At 32.8% G+C, this 14354-nt stretch overlaps 1 protein-coding gene across 8 annotated transcripts in view; it reads left to right on the plus strand.

Moving 5' to 3' along the window:
• Window positions 1–14354, plus strand: part of TRAPPC13 (trafficking protein particle complex subunit 13) — a 39965-nt gene that overhangs the window by 21516 nt on the left and 4095 nt on the right. For 2 of the 8 annotated variants that reach the window (XM_045494707.1, XM_045494725.1), the window contains exons 5-11: window positions 1251–1378; window positions 4348–4420; window positions 5752–5796; window positions 9165–9182; window positions 11142–11275; window positions 12551–12749; window positions 14169–14269. In XM_045494707.1, coding sequence (XP_045350663.1) covers window positions 1251–1378; window positions 4348–4420; window positions 5752–5796; window positions 9165–9182; window positions 11142–11275; window positions 12551–12749; window positions 14169–14269 — 698 coding nt within the window. Of the gene's footprint in view, window positions 1–1250; window positions 1379–4347; window positions 4439–5751; window positions 5797–9164; window positions 9183–11141; window positions 11276–12550; window positions 12750–14168; window positions 14270–14354 lie in introns of all 8 variants that reach the window. The other 6 variants (XM_045494686.1, XM_045494697.1, XM_045494751.1 and 3 more) reach the window with 3 other exon arrangements.

Below are 14354 nucleotides of genomic sequence, written 5' to 3' on the forward strand. Positions count from 1 at the left end.
TGGACAGAAAGTCCATGAGTTTGGCTGTTTCTTTTTTTTCCCCTTCTCTGATTTCTAAAATGTTTAAAAAATTTTTAATCTCAGCCCCATTACTTATTAGTTGTATAACCTTGGGGAAGTTGTTACTTCTCTGTGCCTTGGAGGAATAGTGGGACTAGTAGGAATAGTACAACTATTAGGAATATAGGAATAGGAATAGCACGATTACCTACTTTAGGATTGTGACTATTGAGTGAGTAATGTGCTTAGAGCAAGGCCTTGCACATGGAAGGTGCCCAATAAATTTTTGTACTACTATTAAATAACTGAATATGATGACCAAAGACATAGCACTAATAAGTATCCCACTTCAAAGTGCCTAGCATTAAGAACACACATCTAGGGGCGCCTGGGTGGCGCAGTCGGTTAAGCGTCCGATTTCAGCCAGGTCATGATCTCACGGTCCGTGAGTTCGAGCCCCGCGTCAGGCTCTGGGCTGATGGCTCAGAGCCTGGAGCCTGTTTCCGATTCTGTGTCTCCCTCTCTCTCTGCCCCTCCCCCGTTCATGCTCTGTCTCTCTCTGTCCCAAAAATAAATAAACGTTGAAAAAAAAAAAAAAAATTTAAAAAAAAAAAAAAAAAAAAAAGAACACACATCTATCTGTATTTGTTTCTGGAATACCCATCTGTATATGTGTTTTACAACCATATGTTCATATTGATGCCTCAAATTCCAACTCAGTATCAAAAGTTCATTGCAGCCTTTTCCATTTTTTTATTTGTACTTTCTTTTTCTCCAAAAGTGAGAAACTTCTCTCTTGTTATCCATATTTTTTTGTTTAGTCTTAGCATACACATAACCGTTTCAGAATTGCTAACCCATACCCTGTAAACAAACAAATGTACTAGCTAGAGTACATTCTAGCTAGTGTACCATTCTTTTTGTCTCTAGCTTTTGTTTGCCAGACTTACTTAGGTTAGTTCATTTTTTGTCACCCTTTCCCCCTGACTATGATTGTGTTCATTTGGTACTGTTCGTGTTCCATTCCACATTCCCCCTGCCCTCCTGGCTGATTGTATTTAATTTTGGTGCGTGTGAACCATTACCATGGTTCTAAGCTTCAGAACTAAGTAGAAAGATTGCCACCAAGAAGTATTGCTCCCCCTCAATCCTACTTCCTTGTTCCTGTTCCCTTGGTCTTTTCACCCATACCTATCCACATCCTGTAGTGAACCAGTCTCATTTGGATTTTTCTGCCTCTTTCTTTCAAGGCTGATCTTCAGACAAGTTCTCAGCGTTTAAATCTTTCAGCCTCCAATGCTGCAGTGGCTGAACTTAAACCTGATTGTTGTATTGATGATGTCATACATCATGAAGTAAAGGAAATTGGAACACACATGTAAGGATTAATTTTACTAGTTCTCAAAGGCTTTTTCTTATATATGCCAGTATTTGAAATTTTTACTGTATGCCCACTTATCATTAAACCCTAAGACCCTACTTCAGAAGGAATTTTATGTTCCAGGTTTACATGCTTACCAGAAACAAACTTTAAACAAAATGTTTGTTTTGTAAGGAAAAATATCTTGATTTATTTTCATTTATTTCTAGTTTCCTATTTGCATCTATAGACAGCCCTATCCAAAAAATAACAAGCCATGCAAACATTTAAAACCCAGGTACCACCCTGACTGAAAGTATGTTTATTATTTTTCAAATGCTGACAACTGATGTTAATAGCAGTTAATTAACTGATGTTAATTTTAAAGTCATGGTTTTTCAGTTATGTATTTAACTGTGTTTGTATTCTCTACCCTGAGAATTCAGAAAAACAGAACCAAAGTAAGACAAGCTATAAGAAAAAAAATCTCAAATTCTGTATTCCTGGCCTTTATATGTATTTGAATATGAATGCTCTATTTTCCTGAGAGGCAAATATGAAAATTTCAGCCATCTAAAGTAATTTTAGGCTTCTCCATCTGCCTTACCACCCCCACATCCAATCATTTTACAAAGTCCTGTTCTTACTAACTATATGTCATTATCCTCCCTTCTTCATCTCCACTTAACATCACCATTTTTGCCTCTCTTCTTTGACTTAAAGAAGTATATAATATTAGCTATTAATCATTTCAATTTGGTGACCTCTCTTTTGTAGGCACTTCTTAGTGCATATACTCTGTGGTTGATATAAGCCTTAGAATCAAAATTTAAACATTTCAGATTCCAGCTTCATCATTTATTAATTATGTGGTCTTGGATAAGTCACTTAACTCTACACTGACCTCCCACTACCCTTAGAAAATTCTGACTGCTTTGGCTTTACAGAGTTCTCTAGAGCCTAATCCTTACCAGCTGCTCTAGTTCTTACCTTTTCTCCTTCCTCCCTCCTTCTTTATACTGAGTCATACAGATGTTTCCTTTCTCCTCTGTGACTGGAAATATACTCTTCCCTCACAAAGGAATGCCTTTGTTATTTTGTTTACCTTAGTACTACTTCTTCATATCTTGATTCACCACAACTTTCTCAAAGAGGCTTTCCTGACCTCCTACACTAGACCCCTTTTTATGTATTCTGTAGCATTCACAACTTACCATTGTTTTGGTCTTGAACTTAAAATTAATTACTTAGTACCTGTCATTTCCATTACACTTGATCTTAGCCAAAAGGCCGAGAAGCGATCCTGTCATTTCCATTAGAGTATGAGTTCCATGGAGTCGGCTACCAGAAGATATACCAGAGAACAGTAGTCAACCTTTGTTGAAATTGAGTTTACCAAAATGAAATTAAATGCGTTAAATCCTCCTTTTAGAGAAAAAGAGACTCTTGTAGAATTGAATAACTCATAAATAATGGCACGGAGCTCAAATCTATATCTGGCTTCAAAAAACTCATAACCTTGCTATTACTGCTTCCTACCGCGAGCACTTGAGAGCAGTTACTGTGCTTTGATCAACTCTGTATCCCTAGTATCTGGCTTATGGACAGTTACAAAGGAGAAATTAAATTACCTGTAATATCACCACTGAGTGTAACCACTATGAAAACATTAGTGTACTATTTTCCAGTCTTGTAAATGTTCATATATATATGAACATGTATATATTATGAGTCACTTGAGTCAGTATTCTTTGAAAACATTATTTTTAAGATGGTTTTATCTTACATACTTGGACCATATTCTTTAAATTTGTTTACCCTAATGTTGGACTTCACATTATTTCTAGTCTCCCACTATTAGAAATAACACAGTGATAAGTTATTAACACAGTATGAGTTATTTCACGCAGTGATGAATTAAATAACATAGTACTTCCTATGGTAGATTGCTTGAAGTGGGTTTACTATAGGAGCATGTAAGGATTTTTAAGACTGTTAGGGATTGTTTTCTAAATTTCACACAGTGATGAATTAAATAAATAGTATTTCCTATGGTAGATTGCTTGAAGTGGGTTTACTATAGGAGCATGTAAGGATTTTTAAGACTGTTAGGGATTGTTTTCTAAATTTCACACAGTGATGAATTAAATAACATAGTATTTCCTATGGTAGATTGCTTGAAGTGGGTTTACTATAGGAGCATGTAAGGATTTTTAAGACTGTTAAGGATTGTTTTCTAAATTTCTTACAACCACTAGCAATATAGATAGAGTCAGTTTCTCTATACCCTTGCCAACCTTGATGACATGTGTAAAGAATTTTTTCCAAATCTTAAGAGGTAGAAAATATTACCTCATTATTTTATTTCTTTGACTACTTGTGAGGCTGAACATTTTCACATTTTTGTTAGCCTGTTCTGGTGCTGTGATTTACCTATGTATATCCTTTCCCTCTCTTTTGAGTAAGATACTAATGTTTTATTTACAAGAATTTCTCTTCATAATGTTAGAAGTATTTTATCCCATTTTGTCTGCTTTTTAATTTTGTTTCAGTGTTTTTTATTTATTCAGTTTGTAAATTTATAAGACTCTTTTCCTTTCCATTGCCCTTTAATATTAAAAAGTCTTTCCCTGTCCTGAAATTTGATTTTGTAATTTTTTTTCTTGTAATTTTTGTGAACTTACTTTGTACGCTCAACTATTTGATTATTCTGGGATTTATTTTGGAATATATTTCACCTTTTGAAGGAAAAGTTTCTGACTTCCTGCTCCAAAAGAGTGTATTTAATTTTGCTAATTAGAACTTTCTTGTTCATGGAATTATATTGTCTGCTGAAACTCTTTTTTTCCTACTCTAGGCCCATTTGGCTATACTTCCACGTTATTGGTATTAATGTTTTTCCAGATTTGTGAGTAGAATTGAGGTGTATTGGATTTATTATTTAAAAACAAAATTGAAGATGATTCAGAGATATCTTTCTATTTCAGCCTGGTGTGTGCAGTGAGCTATACAACTCAGGGTGGAGAAAAAATGTATTTTAGAAAATTCTTCAAATTTCAGGTATTAAATATGACAATGGTAAATATTTTTTAGATGCCTTTTTTCCCTATGAAGTTATTCCTATGTATCTGCAGTGAAAACAGGCTCCAAATAGTGGAGCTTCATGTATTTGGATTTTGTTATATTACTAGCAATCTAAAGTCAGAGTAAATTAAGTAAAAGCAGAGAAATTATCATTGTCAATGTAATATTTCATTTGAACATTTTTTTTAAGTTTTTTCTTTTTTTTTTTTTTTTTTTTGTAGTAATCTCTCCATCCAGCATGGGACTTATCATGACTCTGAGATCAAAAGTTGCACATTCTTCTGACTGAGCCAGCCAGGTGCCCCTCACTTGAAGATTTTTATCCATAAAATAATTGTTCTGTTTTTATGCCATGACAAAACACACAAGAATATATGAGAGGGATGAAATGAGTGTAAAGTCCAGATAAAATCAATGTAAATAGTATCAAATTTCTAAACAAATTTTTAAATGAGAGATTATTGACTTGAGCTGAGTGGACTAGGCTTCCTTCTGGGATTCCGTGAGTCACTGAAATTGTAGGTAGAATTTTGTACTTATATACAATTTTCAGTCCATGATCAAAAATAGTTAAAAACCACTGGTTTACCATAGGCACATGTATGTGAGAAGGGATGGGATGACCATATACAGTTATCTAAATTAGATCTAGATACGATGCTGTGTATATTTTTCATACCTCTCTGTTTTTAAGTGGCAGAAAAAGTACTATCAGTAGGAAATAAGTAAATACGTACGTACATACATACATACATACATACATACCCACATTTATTTGGGGGCACATGGCTGGCTTATTAGGTGGAGCATATGAGTCTTGATCTCAGGGTTGTGAGTTTGAGTCCCACATTGGGCATAGAGATTACTTTAAAATATTTTTAAAAAATTTTTATAAAGGAAAAAATTTTTGCTATGACTTTGCTGTATCACACATTTAAGATTTTGCATGCCTTTTAAAAGAAAATAAGAGGTTTGCTTATTTTGATAAACACTTTTGTGAAATATAGAGAGAAAAATACATAAAATGTATATATTCAGTTAGCAAAATATTATGAAATAAACACTTAATGTAATTCATGTAACTATCACCCACTCAAGAAATGATGGTTGTCTTTTAAAAATGCATTTGAGATTGTTTTTTGTTTTTGTTTGTTTTTGCAAAAATACTGCATACCTATTGGAAAAGTTTTTCACAGTTAAGATTGGAAAATGCCTTTGACAAATTTATGCCCTGTGGTTTAAAACAAACAAAGATAAATGGTCAAATGATAATAATCTCCTCTGATTGATATGCTTTATTAAACTAGGTTCTCAAACCATTGGATGTGAAAACCAAATTTTATAATGCAGAGGTAAGTGTTGGGTACTTAATGGGAATTCAGATTAAACAGTAAGATCTTTATTTGACTAAAATTCTGATACATTTCTTTTCATATTAAATTGCTTATATAACTGCACATTACTTGTAAAAAAATGAGCATAAATTTCAATCAAAAGAGAATAATTTCCTTGTAGATCTTTTAATCTGCTGTGTTTAACTTACATAGAATCAGTGTATCTTGAATTTTACTCTCTCAAATTTTGTAAGGCTTTCACCCCCTTGCACTAAATGATTGCCCTGTACTTCCATGTAATGGTTATTTTTACTATCTAAAAACATTAGCAATTTGTTCAGTATTTAGAGTGTGATTCTGATATCATAAAATTGAAGTAGTTGATCTAACCCTGCAAAAAAGATTTAATGTTCATGGAAAATATTGACAAATAGAGCTCATCAAATTAAATTCTTTGCCCTGGAAAATTAGGGTGTTAGCTACAGTTTGATTATTAAATTCAGTGAATGGCTTGAAATACTTTTTGGGAGAAACAGGTTTGGCAAAAATATAGAAATATGTAACTTTTAGAATAGAAGATATCTTCTGTCCTAATAAAAGAGATAAAATAGACTTTGCCTAGGAGAAATGTCTTATTGCTTGGATTTCCTTTTAAAAATTCTACTTTATCTTGGCTTCTAAAGTTCCAGAAAAAGCAGATTTCCTAATAGGTCCCTTACTCCCGTAAAAATCATATCTTTCATACCACAGTGATAAATTAAAAAACATTTACAGTATTTTGAAATGAAAATTGTATCTTTATTCCTCTAAGCCACATGATCAGAAATTTACAGTCATATGTCAGATTTCCTATGTATTTTTACCATCAACACCTGAGTTTTTATTCAATATAAAGTTTGTACTACTGGACATACCAAAAGATGCCTAAGATAAGGAACCTGACCTGCAGTAAAGCCCTATTAGGAGAAGAGAAAAAAAGTGCATAAAATAATAAAACTATCTAATATAGTATATAGAGTGAATCTAAAGTGAATGATATAAAAAGATGTGCTATAGGAAGTCTGGGGTTGAGAGTTTAGAGTAGTGTTCAGGGAAGATGAGGAGGGGAACTAGAGGGAGGGTTTGGAAGTAACCTGTTGGAAACATAAAAGTGTCAAAGTAGTGAAGGCATTCCTAGCAGAATTACAAATGCACATGGATTATTGAGTACTTAGTGAAGAATATACATATTTGATGGAAGGATACAGTCTCATCAAGGAGATTACTAGATATTTAAAGAGTTAACATTTCTTTTTCATGGGTAGGGGAGCTGGAATACTACATACATGTTCTGGTTTTACTAGAATACTGTTGATTAATTATAGTATAGCTGTTCAGCTTGGTGAATTTTAAGTGATCTTAATTTATCATTTTGCTGGGAAAGATTTCATCCATAATATGAGGGAGATGGGTAACTATTCTGTTACAACACATATGTTTGAAAATTAGAAACAAATAGGGCTGTATGTGGGTCTTTTTTCCTATAATTTGGTTGTAGGAAGGCACATATTAAGCGGTTTTAGGCTTCCTTTGATGAAAATGTGGTGGTACAGTAAGATACTTGTCAAATAGTTTTATAACACTGATATTCACAGTGATTTGCATAGTTTCTTAAATTACTAGTTATTCCATGAATATTATAAAAGTGATATACTCCCCCAAAAGGAAGGGGAAACAAATCCACAATTTGACCACACCAAAAAGTAATGGGCTTTTCATTAATCCATGTCTTCTTTCAGTTTTTACTCATTTGTGTTTAATATCCTCTTTTCATAATCATAGTACCAATTGTGTTTGTTGCCTTTTTCAGTTAACATTTATAGGATCTGTAATCTTTGCCAACAAACGTCAGCTAAAAAAGTTTTAGTAAAATTCTGAACCTTTCAAAATAGAGATATCTTTAAAAACTAGGAGTGAAGGGGCACCTGGGTGGCTCATTTGGTTACGTGTCTGACTCTTGATTTCAACTCAGGTCGTGATCTCACGGTTCGTGAGTTCAAGCCCCACATCCAGCTCTGTGCTGACAGTATGGAGCCTGCTTCATATTCTCTGTCTCCCTCCCTTTCTGTCCATCCCCAGTAATAAATAAACACATAAAAAAAACTAGGAGTGAACAAATAGAATCTTTAGGGTCTCTAAGATATTCAGTATTATAGCTATACTATAATTAATCAACAGTATTACAGTAAACCAGAAAGACAGAACACATGTAGTATTCCAACTCCCCTACCCACGATAAAGAGATGTTAACTCTTTAAACATCTACTAATCCCCTGATGAGACTGTATCCTTCCATCAAATATGTATATTCTTCACTAAGTACTCAGTATTCCATGTGCCATAGTTCTTACACATTGACTTTTATTAGCCCCACATTTGTCTCGAACATGTTTTTTCACATTGTTTCTAATAATTCTAGTAGTATGTGAATCACCTAAAGGAAAACAAATTTTATGAGAAACTTTGTTGTAGTCTTCTAAAATGGGAAAGAAGAATGGTGACATTAGAAACCAGGATTCAAACATTTGGTCACCTGCTGGGTATAGAGCTCTATCCTAGGTCCTAAAGGGAAATAAATATAAACTTGACATCTTCCCAGTCTTCATGGTACTTAGATTTGGTAGAGGAAATAAACATGACAAAACCACAGTGTAAGCACCATCCCCCAGATCATAAAGTGTACTTTAGACTCAGAACATCAAGAGGTGAAAAAGTATTTTTAGCTATGGGTTGGATGAAAAAGGCAACATTTGCGATGGCCCTTGATAAATAAGTAGCCTTAGAAATATATATGAAAAAGAGACAAACTATGAAATATATTAACAAGAAGACAATAAACTTTCAGTTTTCAGAAGTGATCTAGCCCAGCATTTCTTGAAGTATAATGCATAGAACTCTAGTCACTTAAGACGGTCCTTGAGAAAATGCTTCCATTATTAGGCAAATTTAGGAGAAGCTGTACAGTATATATCACCTGTGATGTGGATGATAATGTATAACCATTCTAAGTTATCAATGAAAAATAACAGTATAGGTAACGAATTTATAGAACTACAAAGCATGGAATATACCTCTCTGTCACCCAAATGTGTCCTTGAATATTTGCTCGTGTTTAAATATTCACCGTGTTCTTCTCTATTCATTTAACCATAGCAATTTCCCCTCTTTAGAAAAATGATTTGTCATATTTCTGTGTTACTTTCTGTTTTCTTCCTTGTTTTACTAATGCTGTCTTGTTTAATAAATTTTAAAAAATGCAGAAATGCATTTTATTTAAAGTTAGTTATTCTTTTTCTTTAACATTTAATTCTGATTTTTCTAATTTTTCTTTTTTATTTTTCCATTAGAGTGACCTCAGTTCTGTGGTAATTTGATTTTTTATTATAAATTTATATGCTTTTCTTACTTACCACTTTTTGACTCTGCCTAATTAATCTCTCTGTACAAAACATAGTGGAAAAACAAAGTTAGTTGTGAATACCACTTATATGACTTTAAAAGAGGTAGATAATTTGTACTTTTTACATCATATTGGTTGTCTTACTCTGTGGGAAAAAAATTAGATGGAAGATTAAATTGTCATATTGAAACAGTTATGCTCTCACTTTTAGTGTTTTTCCTTTGGGTGTTTTTTTAAAAGAGGCATGTTAACTTTGTTTAAAATAGACTTGGGATTTTCAACAACTTCCTGTAAGGTTCTTTACTATACTTTAATTTTTTGAGTAAACTCTAGTTGAAATTTTTTCATCTTCAAATGCATAGTGGTTTTAGTTTTACGTCTGGGTCAGATAAAGTTGGCCCTTTGACATTAGCAAACAGAAGAATATCAAATTTTCCCAAGTTGGCTAAAGTCATATTTTCAAATTTCTGTTTAATATAAGCGGCATTTGCTTATAATATGTGACTTACATAATAACAACATCGACTGTTGTAGCACAGAATTCTTAATTTTCCAAATGTCAAATGACTTTATACTAACTGTTCAAACTAACTTAATTTTCCATTATGCTGCTTGTTTTTCTTTCATTTTATCTAAGTTCTTCCTAAATTTAAGCAGAAAATTGCATTTTTAAATTTGAAATGTGGGTCTATGGTTATTTTTTTTAAAGCAATGGATTGATGGGATATATTTACCATATTCTGAGAAAAAGTAACAGAATAATAGCTATGAGTGGTACATTCTTTTAAACTGATAAGTCATTGTATTTCTATTTTCACTTGAGCACATGTGCCAAGAACTAAAGAATCTGTTTTAATTTACATAATAATGCTTTATATTATATTCTTCATCATTATATTTTTACAAATGATTTCCATTTACCTGGATTTAATATATAAAAAGTTACATTAAGTGCCAAATTTCGGGGTCATAGTTTATTTTTTTTTTTCTACATATATTACTTTGAAACGTTTGAACAAAGTAATTATTGAATATGCTATATCATTTTTTAGACAGGTTTGTTTCACAAATGAACCAAGTTGTCTGTTATCCTTCATTTATCACACAAAAAATCCAAATCACATAAAAAGAAGGCTGTTTGTATACATAATCTAAATTTCAATGCCTAAATTTTAGGAATAAAAATTTTATATAAAAATACATATTTAAATTACCCATTCATAAAAATATTGCTGAATAGCATTAGTTTTCAAATTTGTCACTAAGACTACAAAATACCTTATGTTTGATTTAAAAGCTCTATGATAGTCAGGTATAATTCACATCCTTTTTTTCAGCCCTAAATATATGTGTAAAATAAACCAAGAAATCACTAATGACTGCTAACAAACTGCTTTATTCAAAAAGTTAAATCCTATATGATTATAAAATAGGCTATTCTTTGTACTGGTGGTACTTATACTTTCTAAATTGAAAAAATGTGACCACTGAAACTATATTAATGATATGATGGAATATTATAATGACCTAATTCTATTAACATATCACTAAAATCATAGATGCATAGGTATAAGCATACTACTAAATCACAGTTTAACATTTTAATGAGTTATTAGAAGATTTAGGATATTTGTCATTGAAATTCCAGTTAAAGAACTATTTTTGGATGTTGATAAAAAAATATAGTTATCCCCCATCCATTGTTTGACAAGTTATCAGTTAACTAACACTTGACTTTGCCCCTGTTAATTATGTTAGGGTGAAGATTTCTTTTCTTGCATTAATTATGATAACTTTAATTTGCAGGCATGAACTAATCACATTTGTGGTTAATATTTTTTCTTCGTATAGATCAGATATTTTTGTTGAGGTAAATGTTTTAAATACCATTACACTTTGGTGGATATTTTTTTCATGTCCCCAGACTGATGAAGTATTTCTCGAAGCCCAGATTCAGAATATTACAACCTCACCCATGTTTATGGAGAAAGTTTCACTGGAGCCATCTATAATGTACAACGTAGCAGAATTAAATTCAGTCAGCCAAGCTGGAGAATGGTAAATATGAATTATGAAGTGTTTGTTTTTATTTTGAAGTATCTGAACTTTTCTAACATTTGTTACTCTTGGGTGGTTTATAATTTTCCTTTTAATTAATAGACTTTATTTTTCTTAGTTAAGTCTTATGTTCACAGAAAAACTGATTAGAAAGCAAAGTTCCCACATGCCCCTGTCCCTGCTCATAGTTCCCAGTTTTTACATCTTGTTTTAATGTGGCACATTTGTTACAATTGATGAGCCGAATTGATGACACTTTTATTAATTACAGTCCATAATTCACATTCGGGGTTCATTTTTTTGTCATACATTTTGTGGGTTTTGACAAATGTAATGACATTCAGCCCCCACTACTGTATTAGACAAAATACTCTCATTGCCCTAAAAATCTCCTGTGCTTCACCCATTCATTCCTCCTTCCACATACAATTATAAAGATCCTAGCCATTTGCATTTTATGTTTTACTGTTTGAAACATAGTCTTGTAATTTTTATAATAATTCAGTGAGGTAAATATGAAACTGTTCATCCTTTCCTGCATATGATAAAACTGAGGCATGGGAAGAAATGATGGAGAGGCTAGAAAGGATAAAAATGAAGGATGAGTTTTAAGAATATTCTCTCAACATTAAAAGGAGTGGACATAGGAAGAGGCAATGTAGGTTTTTTTGCAGAAATGAAATATATATGTCTTTCTATAGATAATTTAAAAGAGGAAGAATAAATAAATACAAAGTTGATATTAATATGGATAAGAAGGTAATCACTGCAGAAAGTAACTGATTTTGTTCATCGATGAAAAATTTACTTCTATCTTATTATGGTGGTTAAATTGAGTAAAGTTTGTAGCCTCCCATATCCCCACTGAGGAAAACAGTAACTTCATTCTTTCCCTAATCTTTTGGTTCATTTTACAAATGATCACTTAGTTTACAGTGGTATGTTTCTTCTTATTCTAAACTATTTTCCTTGATAATTTTAGAAAAAGGGACAGGATACTTTAGGTTCTGATTTCTGTCACATTTTTTCAGTTAATTGATACATATCCAGTATTTTAGGGTAATATATTGCATTCTGTTATAAAGAAAGAACTAAAGGTTTTCCATATCAACTGAAACATTTAAAGAAGAGTAAATCTTCTCAGTTCAAGTCCTTTTTCATTTGTGTTGAAATGGTAAATCATGCAGTTCCCGTCCAGAAGAAAAATCACAGCCATGGTTTTTCTTTTAAGACTTTAGAGAATTTTCTCCATCTCTCTCTCTCCACCTGTCTCAGTGTAACTACATTTGGGTCAAGAGCTTATTTGCAACCAATGGATACACGCCAGTATTTGTACTGCCTAAAACCCAAGAAGGAGTTTGCAGAAAAAGCAGGCATCATTAAAGGAGTAACAGTAATTGGAAAACTGGATATAGTGTGGAAAACAAATCTAGGTGAAAGGGGAAGATTACAGACCAGCCAGCTTCAACGAATGGTGAGTCTGGAAAAAACACTGGAGGGGGTTTTGGGGGATAGGAGGGGCAGATAGACCAACTTAAATTTTCCTAGGTGTATTACTAAAAATCAGCACTTGTAAAAGGTATTATTATTACCAGTGAATAAGAGATAAAAGACTAATAATTTTACTGATTTCTAGATAGAAAATTCATATTGAGATGGATGAAAAATGTTCAAATATTAATTTATCCATAATACATGGTTTGTTACTCTACTAAACAGAAAGTAAATTACTACTTACCAATTTTTCCCTCCTGTAGTATTTCATGCTTACTGTTCATCTGACTTCCACTACATAAAAGGCTTTTTTGCAGTGTTCTGCAACTCTTGGACTTACTACATTCACCAACTCAGTTCAGACTTTTTAAAAGATTTTTAGAATCCGAGTCATCTAAAATTCAGAGAGTGAGTTCCATTAAGGTTGTTTTATAAGCATTATTTGGATACTTTTCCTAATTTCTGCTCTTAAAGCAGGGATGGCTCCCGATCTTCTTTCTTTTGTGCTAGTGAGACTATGCTACAGAATCATCCCTTTATGCTGAATATTAACTGCTGTGATATATTCTTTAAAAATTACTTTTCTTTCACTATGTCAGGTAATAATTGGAAAAAGAAAGATTTTCACTGGGCCTAATTTAAAATATAGCAGTTAAGGGAAGCCCGGGTGGCTTAGTCGGTTGAGTGTCTGACATCGACTCAGGTCATGATCTCATGGTGCATGAGTTCGAGCCCCATGTTGGATCTGTGCTGACAGCTCAGAGCCTGGAGTCTGCTTCAGATTCTGTGTCTCCCTCTCTCTCTGCCCCTCCCCAGCTTGTGCTCTCTCTCTCTCTCAAAAATAAACATTAAAAAGTTAAAAAAAAATAATAAAATAAAATACAGCATTAGCTATCATCTTGCCATGGATGTTCCAGGCTTTGATGCTTCTGTGGTCTTTTCCCTGCTTGAGTGTCTTGTGAACAGACATGTATTTTTTTCCTGGATCTTTTCAAGACAATCGTACTTTTTCTGCTTAGGCAATAACCTTCTTTTTAGAGTTATATATGTATAAGCTGCAGGATTTTTGGAAAGCATCCCTTTAAGATCAGACCTATTGAAATTTCTTTACTGAGTTTTTACCTCTGAGATTCATTTGAACTCTACTGAACATGAAGTATTTATAGCAAACACAGTCAGAGTCCATAGTATTGTTCCACAGGCAATCAATGGCAGCAAAAGAAGTTAGGATGAAAAGAAAAAAAAAGAAAAAAGAAGTTAGAATGGCTGTGAATTATTTTTCCTGAACATCAGCTTGGAGATCCACAACTGTTGAATGAATTTGCTGATGTGGCACCTTTATTAAAGTGGGAAAGTTTTGTTAATAGATGTGTGCTAACTGTGTTGCTTTTTCTCCTAGGCTCCAGGTTATGGAGACGTTAGGTTGTCTTTGGAGGCAATCCCTGATACTGTAAACCTAGAAGAACCTTTTCATATTACCTGTAAAATAACAAACTGCAGGTAATGGCAGTGTTTCTGGATGGGTGTCCTTTCCCCCTTGCCTGCATCGAAGAGAATTAAAATCTTTTGACTATGCTCTCTTAAG

The sequence above is a fragment of the Leopardus geoffroyi genome, chromosome A1 (genome assembly GCF_018350155.1).
Source record: "Leopardus geoffroyi isolate Oge1 chromosome A1, O.geoffroyi_Oge1_pat1.0, whole genome shotgun sequence".
NCBI classification, from domain to species: Eukaryota; Metazoa; Chordata; class Mammalia; order Carnivora; family Felidae; genus Leopardus; species Leopardus geoffroyi.